The sequence below is a fragment of the Saimiri boliviensis genome, chromosome 4, assembly GCF_048565385.1.
Source record: "Saimiri boliviensis isolate mSaiBol1 chromosome 4, mSaiBol1.pri, whole genome shotgun sequence".
Taxonomy (NCBI): Eukaryota; Metazoa; Chordata; class Mammalia; order Primates; family Cebidae; genus Saimiri; species Saimiri boliviensis.
In genome coordinates, this window is record NC_133452.1 from 50,369,586 (window position 1) to 50,389,047 (window position 19,462).

The window sequence follows — 19,462 nt, forward strand, 5'->3', positions numbered from 1 at the left end:
GTTCTTCTTTTTGGTAAACCCCAGGTCTGGTCCACTAAGAAATCCCTTGGCTCGTTGCCTCTAATGCTGCCCTGATCTGTAGTCCATTATGTCACCTGAACTGTACAGTAGCCACCTGACCATCACTTCCTTTTTTTTCTCCCCTCGGCCTTTCCATGACACTCGGAGTAAAATACGCCCTTATCGTGACCTGTGAGGCCTGGGTGACCTGGATCCTGGCTCTCCCTCTCCTCTGCCTGCTGATATTCTCCTGTTTGCCTCCCACCTCTGGCCTCAGTGGCCTTGCAAACCTTCTGTCTTCTCAGGGTCTTTATACTTGCTCTCCTCTCTGTTCAGAGTGCTCTTCCTTCACATTTCCACATGGCTTACTCCCTCACTTCTTTAATATTCTGCTCAAACGCCCCTGCCTTGCCAGGCCACCCTGACTAACATGGGATAGCCTCTCCACATCACCCTGCCCCATTACTCTCAGTCAGCTCAGGCTACCATAACAAAAATGCAACCAGGAACAACAAATTTCTTATAGTTCTGAAGGCTGGGAAATCCAAGATCAAACTGCCAATGAGGTAGGTTTCATTCTGAGCCTCTTCCCTGGGCTTATAGGTAAGTACCGTCCCACTGTGTGTTCACATGATGTCTTCTTTGTGCTCTGAGGGATAGAGGGAGACACACACAGAGAGAGTGAGCTCTTATGTCTCTTACAAGGGTACTAATCCCATTTTAAAGGCTCTACCATCATAATCTAATTACCATCTCCAAATACGTCTCCTAATACAATCACATTGGGTATAGGGATTCAGCCTATGAATTTGAGGGTATACAGTTCAGTCCATTGCATCCTCTTATTTTTTTTCCACAGTATTCTTCATCTCCTGACATACTAAACAATTTGGTGTTGCTTAGCACTGTTTCAGTCAACAATCAACCACATATATGACTGTGGTCCTGTAAGTTTATAACGGAGTTGAAAAAATTCCAACTGCCTTGTGATATCATAGTCGTCATAATGTCCTAGTGCAATGCATTACTAACATGTTTGTGGTGCTGATGGCATAAACATACTACACTGCCAGTCATATAAAAGTACAGCACAGACAATTATGTATACAGTACATAATATTTGATAAAGTAACTGAGTGCATTACTGGTTTATGTATTACTATAGTTTTTATTGTTATTTTAGAATGTTCTACTTTTTTTTTTAAGTTCGCTGTAAAAGCCAGGTCCTTCAAGAGGTATTCCAAAAGAAGGCATTGTTATCACAGGAGGAGACAGCTGCATACATGCTATTGCTCCTGAAAGACTTTCAGTGGGATAAGATGTAGAGGTGGAAGACAGTGATATTGATGGTCCTGCTCTGTGTAGGCCTAACTAATGTGTATTTGTGTCTTGGTTTTTAACAAAAAGTTTAAAATGTTAAACAATTTTTAAAAGAAATTTTAAATAGAAAAAAGCTTATAGATAAGAATATAAAGAAAGAAAATATTTTGGTACAGCTATGCAAAGTGTTTGTGTTTTAAGCTAAGGGTTATTGCAAGAGTCAAAAATTTAAAAAATTTAAAAGCTTATAAAGTAAAATTACAGTAAACTAAGGTTTATTAAAGAAAAATACTTTTATAAATTTATTAATATAGGCTAAGTGACCCATGTTTATGAAGTTTACAGCAGTTATAGTAACATGCCAGGCCTTCACATTCACTCATTACTCACTCACTCACTCATCCACAGCAACTTCTAGTCCTGTAGGTTTCATTCATGATAAGTGCCCTATACAAAGGTACCATTTTTCATCTTTTATAGTGTACTTTTCTGTTTAGATACACAAATATTTCAGTACAGTAACATGCACTACACAGGTTTTGTAGCCTATAAACAGTAGGCTCTGCCTTATAGCCTAGGTGTGTGCTAGGCTGTACCATCTACATTTGTGACAGTGTACTTTATGATGTTTGTACGACAATGAAATTGCCTAGCTGTGCATTTCGCGGAACATATCCCTGTCACTAAGTGACACATAACTAATTTATTTATTTATTTATTTATTTATTTATTTATTTATCAACTGTCCCATCCCACTAGGATGCACAGTTCCAAGAATGTGGTGACTTTGTTTATCTACTGGTATAGCCCTTGTTCCTAGTATGGCATCTGGCTAATGGTAGATAATCAATTAGTATGACTATATTCACTTACTACCATTATGTTTGTAATAATAAGCTAACAGCAATTATCTTTGTTCTAATTCTACATCATTTAAGTCAACTTATTTTTTCTAAATGGAAAAATAAGTTCAAGAAAAAGAGAAGAATAGTATGAGAATTGTTTTTTAGATTTTCACAGTAACATTTTGTTTTCTGTTATAGGTAATGAATATTCGAACAGTACTGAACAAACTGGAAAAACCCCAAGGCCTTTATCCTAACTATCTGAATCCCAATAGTGGACAGTGGGGTCAACGTAAGTCAGAAGATTCACAATATTATAGCTCTTTATGGTACTGTACTCATAGAGAGAGGGAGCACGAAAGCAACACAGATTTTGTTAAGAAATGTTTAGAACAGGAGAAAATGACATGGCTTCTTTAATAAACAGGCTACTGTCATCAGACAGATTGTGTTACCAGAAAACTGGATTATGTATTTTTCATATATAACTCCAAGTGTGGTGATATATAAAGACATTTAAAGCTATTAATCAGAAAGGGAAGATCTGGTCAGAGTAGTGTGGGATATTAACCTATAACAAGCTAGTCATGTGGATAGAAAGGAAGTTCATTCCTTTGTACTAATGACTGTGAGGGTTTTGTAGAGAGTAGCTAGACCATTCTGCTTCCTAGCATTCTCTATTTCTGCGTGGCTATACAGTGAGAGAGGAGCCTGAATTTTTAAGAGTTGGGAAATTGGAAGAGCAAACAGCCTGTTTTTCTCTACTTAATTTTAAGCTGCCAGATAAAGGTTTCTTGCCAGTAGAGTTAACTTTAGGATGGGAGAGAGTATTGCACAAGGACTTTTGAATGCTAGAAGCCTGCACTTAAGACTCTTCAGATGATTCTGAGCAAGGTCATAAAGATTCAGAGTAGTTGAAAGAAATGTTTGTAAGCCAATTTGGAAAAACAGTAGTACATTAAATAGCAACTGAAAACAAGTGAAGAATATTAAGTGAGATGCCTAGCTGTAACAAGAGTACACTGCCTTAAAATTTTACTCTAATTTGGGTTTTTTCTTTGCATTTCAATGTCATGTTCTTAGATACCTCAATGATATTTTAGAAGTACTTTTCTTAAAGAATAGGAAAGAATATGCTAAAATTTATATGCTAAAATATGCTGTAGCTCTGGAAGGCCTAGCTCTTGAAACCTTAGGACTGTAATCATGGTTACCACCTACCTAACTTAATCAACAGATCACTGGAAGTCCTTGAGACCTCAGAGGAGGCCCACAAGGTCAAAACTAGTTTTATTATAATACTAATATATTTATTATATAATAAATATAATATATATAATAATATAATACTAATTATTATTATATAATAATATATAATATAATAATAATATACAATATAATACATATCTGGCACTTAGTGTTTACTTACTTAAATCATGTGAATACATATGTGCTCTGTATCTGATCTTTCTGCCTCTGCTTTTAATAGTGGTACTTTAAAAGACTTTCTGCCTTTTCTAATATGTTGACATTTACACCTACAGTGTTAAGTGAAACTACTGAAGCCTCACTGAGAACAAAGGCAAACAAACACCAAATAGTACTAATACTCATTCTCTTTCTTTTCTTTTTTTTCTATGGAGGCAGGGTCTCACTATGTCACCCAGGTGGTAGTACAGTGGCATGATCTCAGCTCATTGCAACCTCTGCCTCCTGGGCTCAAGCTAGGCTCAAGTGATCTTCCCAGCTGACACCTCCCCACCCCTGCCACCCGCCCAAGTAGCTGGGACCAGAGGTGCACACTGCCATGCTCAGTTAATTTTTACTTTTTTTTTTTTTTTTTTTGGACAGACAAGGTTTCATTATTTTTCCCAGAATGGTCTCAAACTTTTAGGCTTGAGTGATTCTTTTGCCTTGGCCTTCCAAAGGGCTGGAATTACAGGCATGAGCCACCACACCAGCCCTCATTGATTCTTAATAGCATTTTTTTAAAAATACCAGTTTCACTTATGAATGTGTTTAATGAAACAGTAAAAAAAAAGTTACTGATTCAACCCTTGAGTACAATCCTTTGTAATGTTTTCTGAGATGAAATGAAAAGTACCCATAAATCAATCCTGCTGAATTATGAAAAGTGATAGTTGCCTCAAGGAAAAGCTCTTGGGTGATTGAGTTGCAAGCTGAACTATCCACTTACTGTTTCATGGATTCAGCGTCTTTACTTGAAAGAACAACTTTAAAAAATGGTTATTTAGGTTGGATAATCAATAGCCATGTTCTTAAAAATGAGTTTGTCACTTCAAGGAAAAGTGACAGTATTTGTGCCAATGATTATAATCCAAGTTTCTAAATAAATAATAGAATTTTGGAAAACTTGTACATGCTGCCATGAGCTTGGCACAAATACTTTTCCTGTTAGATTGATGATGATATTAACCAATGTGGTTTTCTGATATAGTATAATGGAAAGTGTCAATATTTGAAAGATCTGCATAATTCAGTGAACCGGTATTTTCCAGATGACCAAAGCATGATATTATAAGATCATACATAGAAAACAATCTATTTAAAGTATAAGATAGACTAATGGATTTTAATGTAACAATACAAAAAGTCACTGATGTAATTTCTAATTTCACAATGCAATAAACCTTTAAAAACAAAGCCACTTGTTGATTATGCTTATAGTATCAAAGAAAAATATCCACAATTGTGTGAAAAGCCTGTTAAAATATCCTTTCTTTTTCTGACTGTATAACTACGTGAGGCTGACTTTTCTTGATGTATTACAGCCAAAACAACATATAGCAGTGGATTGAAAGTAGGGCAGGCATGAGTATCCAGCTGTCTCCTATCAAGGCAAACGTGAGAGAGATATGCAAAAATGTGAAATTGTGTCAGTCTTCTCACTGATTTTTTTTTGTTTTGTAAATTATAACTTTTTTGGAAAATTATGCATGTTAACGTAATGGGCATGTAATTATTATTGTAAATGAAATAACAAAAATATTTTTAAATTGTTTTAATTTTCCAAGGTAGTAAATATAGGTATTACTTACACAAATTATTTGGGGTACCCATTTCTTTTGAAGATTACAAAAGGTTGCTGAGACTTAACATTTGAGGGCCACCAGAGGACTGAGGATAAAACAACTTGTGTATATTTCTAAGTACAAGGTGACAGGATGTGATTCTTTAAAAGTACAAGCATTTTTGGAGTATTCCTCACCACAGGTTTCAAAAGCTGAAGAAAAGTCTCCTTGATTTACCGTTTTCCTCCTAAAATTTGGGATTTGGAAGCTGCTATGAAGGGGGACAGAAGGAGCCAGTTGTACTGAAACATCTCCGCTTCTCCTTCTGGGTCACCCTGATGCTATGTATTTGGCCATGTTTCCTGGTACAAAGAGTCCTTTATATTTGGATTTCTCATGGGCCAATTTCCTGATGGAAAAAAAAAACAAGATTGATGACTTATTCCTCTCTCCTGCCCCGACCCCCATTCTGTATTCTAGCCAGAGGAAGACACACTTATTTTTTATTCTTCAATCAAGGCCTCCTTGGCCATGTTCAGGTGTTTGCTTGTGCCATTTCCTTAGCCCTTCCACCTCTCAAGGCACAGCTCCATTGCCATTTCTTCCAGGATACCTTCCTCGGTGCTTCAGTTGGGATTTATTAGCATCCACTTTTCCTCTATTCTTCCCCTGCCCCGGCACTTTATGTGCTTTCCTATCACAAACCTTTTCCTGCTGATTCACGTCTATATCCATGTTCCTAAGGACCCAAAGCTTTTGCCGGTAGTAACCATGTCTTGGTCATATTTACTAAGCCAGCACACAGTATCTTGCACCTAGGAGATATTTACTTACTTAAATTTTGTGAATGCATATATGCTCTGTATCTGATCTTTCTGCTTCTTATCTTTCTTTTTTTCTTTTTTGGAGACAGAGTCACACTTTGTCATTCAGGCTGGAGTGTAGTGACATGATCTCAGCTCCCTCCGCCTCCCGGGTTCAAGAGATTCTCCTGCCTCAGCCTCCCAAGTAGCTGGGATTACAGGTGCCAGCCAATATGCCAGGGTAACTTTTGTATTTTTAGTAGAGACTGGGTTTCACCATGTTGGCCAGGCTGGTCTCGAACTCCTGACCTCAGGTGATCCACCCTCCCTGGCCTCCCAAAGTGCTAGGGTTACAGGCATGAGACACCATGCCAGGCCTGCCTCTGCTTTCAATGGTTGTTCTACTTGTTCTTTTTTAGCAGTTGCCCTTACTTCTCAGTTGTGGCTGAAAGGCAGTAACCAGTCCTGATCAGTGATCATATAAACAGATCTTGTTACCATTTAGGCCAGATGGCAGGGTTTCATGTCTGTACCCAGAACATTTATCATCCTTTGATTTCTGTAACAGCAACCCATCCATCTATAATCTAGCTAGCTGGCTAGCTGCAGGCTAGCTATGTATAGTGTCACTAGCATCATTGCGGGATTGTTTCAAAAAGAGAAATTCAGATCGTCAACAAAAATTTTAAAAGGGAGCTATTGAGTATTTCAATTATTCTTTGTCTTGAATCTTTTGCTACTTGTTTTTTTTATCTTTTTTAAATATTAGAAATCCTTTTTGGGACAAAATACTCACTTGGAAATAAAGAAAAAAAAAAGAAATCCTTTTATGGGATCTATTCTTATGAATAAAAGAATAAATTACTCCTTCAGAGAAGAGCATATTTGAGTGACTACAGTACATCTTACCTTTAGAGCAGTTGGACATAAAAATACTATATTATGTTCTTTCTAGAAGTAAGTGGATTCTTTCCTGCTGATAAAATCAGTCATCCTCTCCCTACATCCCTTAAGATGTTTACACAGGACTGTGTTGACAAACAGTCATCTAGGCCTGAAGGAAACTCAGTGAGTGATACCCTAAATTATTGAGAAGACCTGTTTCTCCTCTACCTTCCTTTGTCTTGCTTTTTTTCATATGTGAAATTTTTACAGATAGAAAATTTAAAAATAGAAAACTAGCACTTACCAAAATTAAAACAAGTGTATTCTTATGTAATACTTTTTTCTTAAAAAAAAAAAAAAATCCCCAAATGCCCAAACTTGCTTCTTCCATCTATTAGAAAATCATAACCCAAGGGGAGGAAAACATCAAGCTGCTTCTGGCTGTTGGTTTTCAGCTCCCATTGCTTTAACTCGGAAGGACACGTCTGGATCCTGGCCATCATTTCCTATCACTTCATTGAGTTGGTGTTGTTTTGACAATGCCAAACCATGATTTGCTTTTCCATGCATCACTTGCATTTGTCTCTTACAATCATGTTGATAACAGGGCTTATTATTGATGAATTCGTACTTAGTCTGTTAATTTGTAAATGTCAGAGGTTTCTGTGTTGATTTATTTTAAAAACTGTAAAGGTCATTTCAAGACAAAATTTTTTAAATATATTTTTACATTAAAATTAAAACTATAATTCTGCACTTTCTGCAATAAGAAAATCACATACTTAACTGCTTTAAAACATGGCTCTTTCGCTTGAATAGTTATAGCCCTTTATTAAGGTTGACATAGAAGAATTTTGCTTTGTTCTTCAATTATTTGTTGAGTGCCTACCATGTGCAAGACACTTTCCAGGAGTTGGTGTGGACTGGGAAACATAATAGGTCTGGTCTCTGCCTTTTTGGTTCATGATCTCATGGAGGAGACAAAAGAAAATGTTACCCAGTTATGGAATTGCAGGTGATAAATGTGTGCTATTAAAAAGTGGGTGACAAGGGAACCTAGTGGGATTGTCAAGAGAACACTTCCTTGAGGAAGTGCCATTTAATCCCAGGGCAGGGAGTCCTAGGGTCTATTTCAGGCAGAGGGAACAAAGCCTATAGAAGCCCTGCCTGAGATTGGGTGGAGCCTGATGTTTTTGAGGAACCAAAAGAAGGGCTGTATAGCAAGTGAGCAGAGAGCAAGTAGAGCAAGACTGAATGGCATAGAGAAGATTGAGATATTGCACAGCACCAAACACACAGGATTAAGGGTCTTCAAGTAAAGGGTGACCACATTCATGTGTTAAGAGGGCTACTCTGACATTAATGTGGGGAATAGAATGAAGGGCACTGTCATTAGAACTCTTGGCCAGGTGCACTGGCTCATGCCTGTAATCCCAACACTTTGGGAGGCTGAGGTGGGCGGATCACAAAGTCAGGAGTTCGAAACCAGCCTGGCCAACATGGTGAAACCCTGTCTCTACTGAAAATACAAAACATTAGCTGGGCATGGTGGTGGGCACCTGTAATCCCAGCTACTTGGGAGGCTGAGGCAGGAGAATTGCTTGAACCCGGTTGGCGGAGGTTGCAGTGAGCCAAGATCATGCCACTGCTGCACTCCAGCCTGGGTGACAGAGCAAGCAATACTTCATCTTGGGGGAAAAAAATAACTCTCTACAATGCTAAAAAATTTTGTATCTTCCCTGCCCAATATAGTGGGCAAGGGCCACATCTACCTACTGAGCATGAATACAGCTCAGAAACTAGATCCTTCATTTGATTTTAATTATATTAAGTTGAAATAGCACATGCTATAAAAGTGAAATCAATAAATCAGATAATTGACTGGAGCTAATGGTAGCTTGAGTCAAGATCATATTGGTGAACACAGAAACACATGGATTTAAGAGATACAGAAAGTAATGTTAGTGGAGTCTGGTAGCTCATTGGATATGACAGAGAAGTAAAGAATGACTACCTGATTTATACTGTATCCAGATGGTAAGATGAGGCCACTGCAGAAAAGAAGGTGGAGGAAGAAAAGATAATGAATTTCCATGTAACCCTATTCAGTTTTAGGTTCCCATGTAGACAGACATCCACATGGTGTTGTTGGGTAGCCCCCAGGAGAAAAATTATCTTGATGCAGTTTAAATACTGAATTGATTTTGTGTAACTAAGTCAACAAAGATTTTATCCTTAAAAATAAATTAGGTTTGATGTATGAAACTTAAAAGACTATTTTGTTAATGATCATATTTTCTGAATTCTAGGTACTATGTTTCAAATAAATTGTGTTTGTTTTTGTAAGCAAATATGCTTGAAAAATAAAAGTTAATTCGAGCAGTAAGCAAAAGAATATCCTAGTGTTACATGGTAGAGAGCAAGCAGATCCAGATAGACCCTGTGTGGGCTGTGGGGTCCATGGTACTTAACCAATGCTGTCAGCACATTTAGCCTCTGTAAGCCTGATTTTTCTCACTCTTAAAATGAGAATACCTATTCTACAGTTGGGAGATGATTGATGATGCATATAGTAGATCAGGCATGATAATAGCAGTGAAGGTGGACTGTAAGAATGGAGTATTAGGAGGAAAATCATCCTCTGCCCTATATTCTTTCTGATGGCCCTTGTCCCATAAGTATTTGACCCTTCAGATTCATAGCACTAGAAAAGTTATCAAATAATAATACACTGAGCACAGTGCATCACGTCTGTAATTCCTGTTCTTTGAGAAGCCCAGGTGGGCAGATCACTTGAAGCCAGGAGTTGTAGATTAGCTGAGGCAACATAGTGAGATGCCATCTCTACAAAAAATTTAAAAATGAGCCTGGTGTGGTAATGTGTACCTGTAGTCCCAGCCACTTGGGAGGCTGAGACAGGAGGATCACTTGAGCTTGTGAGTTTGAGGCTATAGTGAGCTGTCATCATGCCACTGCACTCCAGCCTGGATGACAGAGTGAAATTAAAAATAATAATAATGACAAAAACCTGAGGAACATCTTGTTTTATTACCAACCACTTTTTTAAAAAGATTTGCTAATACTCAAAGCTTTGCCAGAATTTTATGTCATTCAGAACTAAAGCAAATAAAATGTATTTCAGTATATACTATGAATATTTTAGTTGCATGTGTTTCACTGGAAAACCAGATTTTTAGAATTAGCAGTGATTATATATCTTTTATCTTCCATGTTTACAAAACTACTGGTAATTATTTAGAGTATGTTACATTAGTTAATAGCCCATCTGCTCATTTCAGAATATCTTTCTGAAAATAAGAGATATGTTGGAATTTCAATGTAACAGTGATTTGCAGTTGACATAGGGTTGCATCCTAGTTGTTAATGTGATATTGCTGCATTATCTGAATTAAAAGCTGAATCACTCTAAAATTCATGTCCTTCTCTTTCCAGATCATGTATCGGTTGGAGGACTTGGAGACAGCTTCTATGAATATTTGCTGAAGGCCTGGTTAATGTCTGGCAAGACAGATCTGGAAGCTAAGAAGATGTATTTTGATGCTGTTCAGGTAACTCAATATTTAAACCATCTTTGCCACTCAGCTGTAACTTACAACTTATATATTAATAAGGTTTCAGTGAATAAGTAGTATATTACATGAATGAGTTACAAAATATTTCCAGTTAGGTAGAGTTCAATATTTGCTAATATCGTCATAACAATAGTGATCATATTTGATGTTTATTTCTAATAGGGCACAAGTATTTGCATGGTTTAAACCTCAGTTAAGAGTCACATATCTGAAAAAGTCGTATTCTTTCCTAAATAAGAATTCTCTCCTTAGGACAATTTAAATTATGTGGGGGAAAATCCTGAATTTGTATTCTGACAATTGCCTAAGTTAAAATTGCCCAAGATGGCAGACAGTCCCAATGGATACCTCCATGTGAAGTAAACTTGTCCTCGGAGATATATGGATAGTATTCTAAGGAAATCCACACATAAAAATCTGAACAAACTCATATTTAAGAGAAGATCATTAATAGTATCAAAGATTCTTTACAATGGAGAAGTAAGAGGCAATAGTTGTGTTTTGAATTGCCTACCGTGTGCTAAGCAGTGTGTTAGGTAGCTCCTTTAAATGAAATGGTGGAGTTGGGTTTTTTTTTCCTCTCATAGTACTCAAGATATTACTCACCCAATTTTACAGATAAGGTTGCTGTATCCTCAGAGATATTACATGTCTAACCAAAATTAAGATTAAAATTTGTTGGTATCAATATCTGTTCCTTTTAATTCATCCACTGTGGATTTATTTGTAAGAATTTCCATTCTACATTTAAATCTTTGTTTACTAATTTGCAGGCAGTAAGTTAGTAAGGTTAAGTTAGAAACTACTTAAAGTCTTTAGGACGAGGCCTAAAGACTTTATACTCACTTAGTATAAAAGTGAACTAAGAAACACCTCCAGTTAAGCCTCAGTCAAAACTGAAAATAAATTAGAAAGTAAATAAAGTCAGGAAGAAAATCATTTTATCTAAAATACTTGAACTTCTACTCATTAGGAACAGAATTTTTTAGTGGAATCAGGTGCTTTCGTGATTGTTTTATGTGGTAACTCATATATTCTTTTAATATTAATTATCAAGGCTTCTCAAGTAATGTAAAATAGTGGCTCAGCTCTCAGAAAAGTTTTATTTTTCTTGACAGCTTAGAAGTTTTTTTTAATAATCAAAGTGTTGATTCATGGGGAAAAATGGAAATTTGTAGTCCCAGCAATGTAGCCATTGTAAAATTGGTCTTTCTTACAAAAGGTCTAGGCCTCATTTTGACATAGGCATACTTATTTATTTAAATATAAATGCAGCTTGCTTTGTTCTGGTTAACTACATTGATTATGAGGTTGGTTTCCTTTACAAGTCTTCACTACTTCACATGTAGGAACCAGAAGCACCTTAGTTAGAACATGGGCCTACATTTGGCACAACCTTTGTAAAGGCACATGATTAACATCAAAAGCAAATTACATATGATCCACATGGCCTCTTTTATATTTTTCCTCATTGCTATGAGGTTTCAGATTTTAACCTAGGGAATTCTTCTTTGTATTTTGTAGTTTCCATTCTGTCATCTTCTAATTACCATACTGGCAGACATTTTAATTAATCCTAAATTGCCCCTCTAAGGTCTTGATGTTCCAAGAAAGACAGCTTTAAAATATTATTTGAAATATTTTTCTCCTAGTTCCTAAAACCATACCCACACAACTTTTAGTATATTGGATTCAGACAAATCATTGACAGGAAAATCCATTAAGGACAAATAAAGTCAGAATGATTCTGGCTTATCTTAATAGTAAAAGCTAATTTTTAATTCATTGTATATTTTCAATTTAGAAAGCAAAGCTAGAACAACTAAATTTCTGTTTGGAGAAGTAGGAATGTCTTACATAGCAAAGTTTCTTTCTGCTAAGTTGTACTTTAGAAGATTATTGTTATCAAGGGGAGGATGCCATACATTATTGTTCTGGACACTTGATGACTGAAGATACCGTTACTCTGTTGTAGCTTCAGGTAGATTTTGGAAAGCATTTATCCCAGAGCAGTATGTTTTATTGATTATTTTAATAACAATATTTTGAGCTTTCAACTAGTTATCATAGCCCTATCTGGAGACGACAGTAGGAACTCACAGTGGTAAATGACACGTGGGCAGATGACTTGTCAGACATTTATGATTCCGAAGGCTTCATCAAACTAATTTTTTTAAATCAATTACAGAAGGATTAAATCACAAAATGTATAATACTCTTTTTTTCTAATCAATTATCTATAGCCTTGACACGGTTTTTTCAGATCCACTAAAGACTAATTTACATTTTCCCATGGCCACACAAAACAATTGCTTTAAAAGTCTTGGAATTTTATTGTAGTTTTTTTTGTTTTTTGTTTGTTTGTCTGTTTGTTTGTTTTTGTAAGGCAGAGTCTTGCTCTGTCGCCCAGGCTAGAGTACAGTGGCGCAATCTCGGCTCTGCAACCTCCACCTCCCAGATTCAAGCAATTATTCTGTCTCAGCCTCCCAAGCAGCTGGAACTACAGGCATGTGCCACCACGCCCAGCTAATTTTTGGATTTTTAATAGAGACAGGGTTTCACCATGTTAGCCAGATGGTCTCGATCTCCTGACCTTGTAATCCGCCCACCTTGGCCTCCCAAACTGCTGGGATTACAGGCATGAGAGCCACCTCACCTGGCCTCATTATAGTTTTTATTAAGAGGTAGCAACTTGGTCTGAATCATGCCAGAAATAATATCATACCTTATTTAGAATCCATAACAGGGTAATAATGTTTCTCTAATTCATGCTCAAAAGCTATTACTCTTGCCATGTAGAAAGAATAATTTCTTGGGTGATGAACAAGTATCTGCTTGAAAGACTTTATTGCAATTTGTGTTATGAGAAGTATAAATAGCTAAAATGTTCAGTTGCATAAAATAAGAATGAAATATTAATGTAATAACTAAACCATCAATAACATTAGCTTAACCACAGTTAATAAGCACAGTAATATGTTCATTTATTTCTTCCCATCTTGGTTTCATTTGTTTATTTCTAATAAAGGTAGGAAAGGTTTTAGCTTCCTATGTATTCATTTTCATTCATTCTTCCCTATCACAGGTTTTTTTCTGTGCCTACTATTCCCAAATGTGCTTCCTAAAAAATCCCTCTTTTTCGATAGCAGTGTGCAGGTATAGATGCAGTCATATCCTTTTTCCTTTTGTGAAGTAATTGTAGGGCAGCAATGAAAGCATTTTCTGTCAGAGTAATTGGAAATTAGCAATGCCAAACACACTTTATTTTTGCTTTTTAAAATATAAGGCGTGTTTTATTTCTCTGGCTAATTTAAGAGAATACCAACAGACCTGGGATAGAAATAAAAGATGTTGTATATATCATTTTTATAAATATTGTCATTTCCCCCAAATTTAAAGATTTTTAATTTTTAAAATATTAATGAATAATATTTATTCATTATATAGTAGCATGCTTTTTAATAGAATTACTAGGGAAGAACTTGATTCAAGTGTCACCACATTGGAGATATAAATGATAATTAGAAATGACTTTTATCAAGTGCCACTTGCAGTAGTGACTGCTTCATAAACAAAATCTGACAGAGTCCTCTCAGGAGATCCTGTTGTTCCCAATTATGGATTAGGATGCTGAGATTTAGGGATAGAGTAAGCAAATTGTAAACTCACACAAGTTACAGATAGTGTCAGGGCTAGAATTAGAAGCCAAGTCTTCTGGCCCCAGAACACCTCCTCTTTGCCACTCTATTTTGTTTTCGCCTCAAGGCTAAGGCAGTGAAAGGAAGAGTTCTGCCACCAGCCTGGATCCCCTGCACAAATATGCTGTGTTCCCCATCCACCTTAGGGCCTGGGCTTTGTGTTACTTCACCACTTGTGGAAATGAAAATGTACCAAATCAACTATTACCACTGCACCAGTGACCTGTTTTGGGAAAGGGGAAAGTTTTCTGAATATGAGGAATACGAGTGTTTGGTCACAGAACCTAGCAAAACCAACTGTGCTGGCCCAGCAGTGTTAGTTCTGACTAACCAAACTAATAAGGCATAAACTAGAGGAGGAAGACAGAAAGCAATAGCGTATAATTTCAGGTTGAATGGATTTGTAACACCAAACTCAGATTGTGAGTTATGTTTTATTCTCTTTTTTTTAATGGTTGAGGATATTTTTAGTATAAATTTAAAGAGATTACAAAATATTAAAAGTAAGTGTTTTCTCCAGGCCATTGAGACTCATTTGATCCGCAAGTCTAGCAGTGGACTAACTTACATCGCAGAGTGGAAAGGGGGCCTCCTGGAGCACAAGATGGGCCACCTGACCTGCTTTGCAGGAGGCATGTTTGCACTCGGGGCTGATGGAGCTCCTGAAGGCCTGGCCCAACACTACCTTGAACTCGGCGCTGAAATTGCCCGTACCTGTCATGAATCATATAATAGAACATGTGAGTACCTGGTATTCTTCATTTATAGTCTATTCCCACATGCTTTGATTTCATGCAGTTTTGTCATTGCTGCCATCAAAAGAATATCCACTCTGCCTATGAAACTTAATTATCATGATTAATGATGGAACCAATCCATCACAGATACTGAGGGATGACTATACTTTGTAGTTTCATTTAAGCTATGTTTTTATTTTAAAAGGCAATGCTTTTCTACCTAAAAAATATTTACCCTGAGTTTGCCAAGAAACAAAAATCCAGGCAATAAAGGGTTAAAGCCAGCCTAATTTACTGACTTCTGCTTTTGCCAATAACATCAGGCAAGGGTCTCTATCCCCCTGCATAGAGAAACCACATTTTGTAAACCATTATTAATCTTCTCCACATCCCCCATGAAATAGATCATGAATCCCACTCTGTTCTTATAAAATAGGAATTTGAAACACAAAGTATAAATAACTGGCCTTTTGTAACAAAATTACTTAGGATTGTCAATCACTAAGTTTTTGCCTAACTCAAATAATATTTCATGGTGCCTTGAACCTGCCTGGTGGGTGCTCAGTAAATGGGGGTTAAATGGAAAAAAAAATTGTGCTGTATCCTAAAAGGGACTCTTTTAGATGAGTTTTACAATTTTTAAAGTATATGAATATTATATAGTACATGGAGTTTATAACTCTTTTTTAAAATGACTATTTTGACATCTCTCAGTGTTGTTAAAGTACAAACCCTTGTATCCCTGAGTTCCACAACCACAGATCAGAAATGTTCCCCCAAAATGGATGGTTCTGTCTGTACTAAACATGTATAGACTTTTTGTTCTTGTCTTTATTCCCTAAACAGTACAGTATAACACCTAGTTACATAACATTTACACTGTATTCAGGATTATAAGTAAACTCGAGATGATTTAAAGTTTATGGGAGGATGTACCTAGGTTGTATGCAAATACTATGCCATTTTATATAAGGGACTCAAGGATCCATGGATTTTGTTATCATCAGAGGGTCCTGAACCAATCCCTCATAGATACTAAGGGATGACTATACTTTCTAGTTTCATTTATGTTATAGACTCTAAGCACTGTCCAGGACAATAACCCTTATTCACTCATCCCATGTCCTTTAGTTATGAAGCTGGGACCAGAAGCTTTCAGATTTGATGGTGGTGTTGAAGCCATTGCTACAAGACAAAATGAAAAATACTACATCTTGCGGCCTGAAGTTATAGAGACTTACATGTATATGTGGAGACTGACTCATGATCCAAAGTACAGGAAATGGGCGTGGGAAGCCGTAGAGGTGATGTTTTAATTTGCATGTTTCTTATAGATAAATGTCGTAGTAAAAAATGTTCAGCGATACCTATAAATCTAGCTTACCAACTTTTATATAATTTTTAAAGCTTCGACCAGGATTTTTTCTACCAAGAACTGTGTAATTTCATTGAAGTCATTTTATATTCCTGGCCTCAGCTTATGTAACATTGATACAGATATACCTACTGATAGACTTAGATATTGAAGGAGAAAACTAGAAAGGCATAGTCTAAAATTAAGTTCCCATGAATACAAAAATGATGATCTCTTAATCCCACCTAAGCGTTATTGGCAGCTCTTGGATATTCACCTCTGTTTCAATAAACCACTATGTGTTTTTTTCTGTCTATGGGCTTTGAAATACTAGTATATGCTTTTACTTAGAGTAAATAGCTACTTAGATCTAACTTTTAGAAAGCACTTACAGAAGAATTACTTTGTAGTATACTCCTTCGCTAGTTTCAGGTTTCCTTGAGTATCTTTAAGCTTTCCATGTGCCCAGTGTTTTGTTTTAATTGTCTTTCACCTCTTGGGTCTCTTCCAGTCGAGGATGGTATGTCTCCTTCCTAAACTAATCTAGTGAATGCTTTGTGTGCCGAATGCCTGAGGAGGCGCCCTGCAGGATATGCATCTAACAATGTCTGTCTAATTGTAAGAGTTATTATTCCGCAAGGAGTGGAAGGGAATTCAGGGGATAAGAACAAGTCAGTGCTTTAATTACACTCTCATTCTCTAGCACTCTTTGTTAGAAAGTTAGCTGTCTTTAAAAACTGTCCATAAGGAATGACTTATCTCAGGAAATCTAAAATGAATATTGCCTTTGGTAAAATTTAACTAATAATATCTTAGGAAGCCGTTGGTGAATCTTGCTTATTATCCTCTTCATTTAATATGTGTCTTATCATTAATCATCAGTCATTTTAAATAACAGCAATTCTCTAGGCCTCTTTGAGGGGGGTGCCGTTTTATTACATTTAATCAGTAGTCATTGTAATTTCTTTTCATTTCTGGTTTTTTTCTCTGGAAAAAAATGTTAAAATTGAGGCTTTTCTAAGCTTTGGTGATAGGGAATTGTTTTGATCTTCAGTTGGCCAGCAAATGAATTAAGTATCAGTTTAAGTTGAGAATATCAGGAATAATGTATCTTTCAAATCTAAAACACTGTAATTATGTAAGAAGCATCATCATTTTATATACCACTAAGGAAAATAACCAATAACATTATGACATCCATTTTATAGATGTTAGAATGTTCAAAATGTATGGCAGAGAAGGGATCAAAAATAGAAAGTAAGCAAATCCATATTGCTAGGAAGGCAGGATGCTTTGGTTTGCTTTGTTCTTCGGGGGGATTGGTTGTTTATGGGATTATAAGGTTGGTTTATGTGTTATGATTTTTATTTTTTGTCAACTCTTTGACCTAATATATGACTTGAAATCATTTCCCTGTGTCACAACAATGAGGTCTCCATTTTGGGGGTGCCCCCAGTAACCTCTGCTAGACCCTGAACTATAGTGGTGAGCAAGGAGTGCTGTAGGATCTTGCATTTTTTAAACCACAAAAACCCAGGACTTAGAAGGCATGGCTGCACTTTTCTCCCACTGTGTTACGCCCCCATGGCCTCCTGTGTTTCAGCAGCAGCCCCACATATGCTGGCACCTGCAGCACCTCCAGCACGTGGCTGTTCTGATGCATACTTGAGACCACAGCTGGAAACCATGTCAGGAAAAGAAGGTGGAAGAGCTTTTCCCTAACCAGCTGGCTGTGGTCTAGGAAGTGCTGGGGAGTTAATGGTTTTCAACCAAGGAAGTGTTGGAGTTGATGGATAACAATCCCAGTCTTCTTTCTTTCAAGAGTCATTCTGGAATACATGCTACATGGTTCTTACAGGAGTGAGCCTCGTTGCACACAGTTGAAATTTAATATAATTCATTGGCTCTTCTGTCCCTGTTTTACTCTTCCCGCTTGCCCACTTCCTGATGTCACCTCCCTGATAGACTTTCTGCATCCCGCGTCCAACCCCAGTCTTATGCTTTATTTTTAAGGGAACCCAAACTGAAACAGGGGGTCTTAAAAATCACCTCATCCAGCTTTATACTTAAAGACAAGACTCCCCTCCATATCTTTGCAAGATAGTTCTTCCTCATCAATGCAAGGACTTCACAGCAAAGGGAGATGTATCACCTAATAAAGTAATTCATTTCAATTTTTAATGGTTGAAGGTGTTAGAAAGTTATTTATTTTGAAGCCACAATTTACAATGTTCTGTGCTCTGGGGGCACGAGAGGAAAACATCTCCCATCTACATTTCAGCTCCTCAATTATCTGAAGACAGCACGTTCTGCCAGCTCCTCCTTTCCTCGTCCATCATTTCCTTTGATTTTCTTTTCCTGGCATGGTTTCCAGCTGTGGTCTTTTAGGACTGAGCAGTATGTCTCAAAAACCTCTCTTCCTGTCTTTGCAGTGTGATTTTTCACAGCTTATGGTCCAACTTGTTCTTTTAGTAGATTTATATTTAAATTTTTCAAAAATAAAACTGTTTTTTTAAAACAACAACAAACTGGCTTGTATTGAAATTATTTTCAGTGTTGGCTTCTCCATTAGCTGCTGTTGAGTCACATCTTCTTTGCACTGTGCTTTGTTTCACCCATACTTTCAGTTTGTAAAGTTCTTGTAAGCCATCTTCCTATCTTCTAACAAAAATCACTCCCTTCCCAGCCTTCTTTCACTGATACACTTGAGAAACCTGCTTTCGATGTCTTAATTAAATTTCTAATAATAATGTCAAATAAGATATGAAAAGGTATATAATCCAGCAGTACAACACTAGAGAGTTCTTTTGTGGGTTAACAGCACTCCATTAATCACTGGTGTTCAAGCACTTGTGAGTCTGCCTGACAGAAACAACATTTAACTGATATTTCTTTTCCTTTTTCTCAAAAATGTCATGAAGACCAGGCATGTCTTGGTCTTCAAGCCTGTAATACCAACACTTTGGGAAGCAGAGGTGGGAGGATGGTTTGAGGGTAGGAGTTTGAGATCAGCCTGGGCAACAAAATTTAAAAATTAGCCGGTCATGGTGGCACACTTTATTAGTCCCTACCTACTCAGAAGGCTGAGGAGGGAGGACCACTTGAGCCCAGGAGTTCAAGGTTACGTCGACCTAAGATTGCACCACTGCATCCCAGCCTGAACAATAGAGCGAGACTCTCTCGAAAATTTAAAAA

At 36.9% G+C, this 19,462-nt stretch overlaps 1 protein-coding gene across 2 annotated transcripts in view; it reads left to right on the forward strand.

The window, feature by feature from the left end:
* The window catches only part of MAN1A1 (mannosidase alpha class 1A member 1), a 182,018-nt gene that overhangs the window by 154,042 nt on the left and 8,514 nt on the right, over positions 1 to 19,462 (forward strand). For both annotated transcript variants that reach the window (XM_039467632.2, XM_039467633.2), the window contains exons 8-11: positions 2,364 to 2,457; positions 10,339 to 10,454; positions 14,697 to 14,916; positions 16,045 to 16,217. In XM_039467632.2, the coding sequence (XP_039323566.1) occupies positions 2,364 to 2,457; positions 10,339 to 10,454; positions 14,697 to 14,916; positions 16,045 to 16,217 (603 nt within the window). The remainder of the gene's footprint in view (positions 1 to 2,363; positions 2,458 to 10,338; positions 10,455 to 14,696; positions 14,917 to 16,044; positions 16,218 to 19,462) is intronic.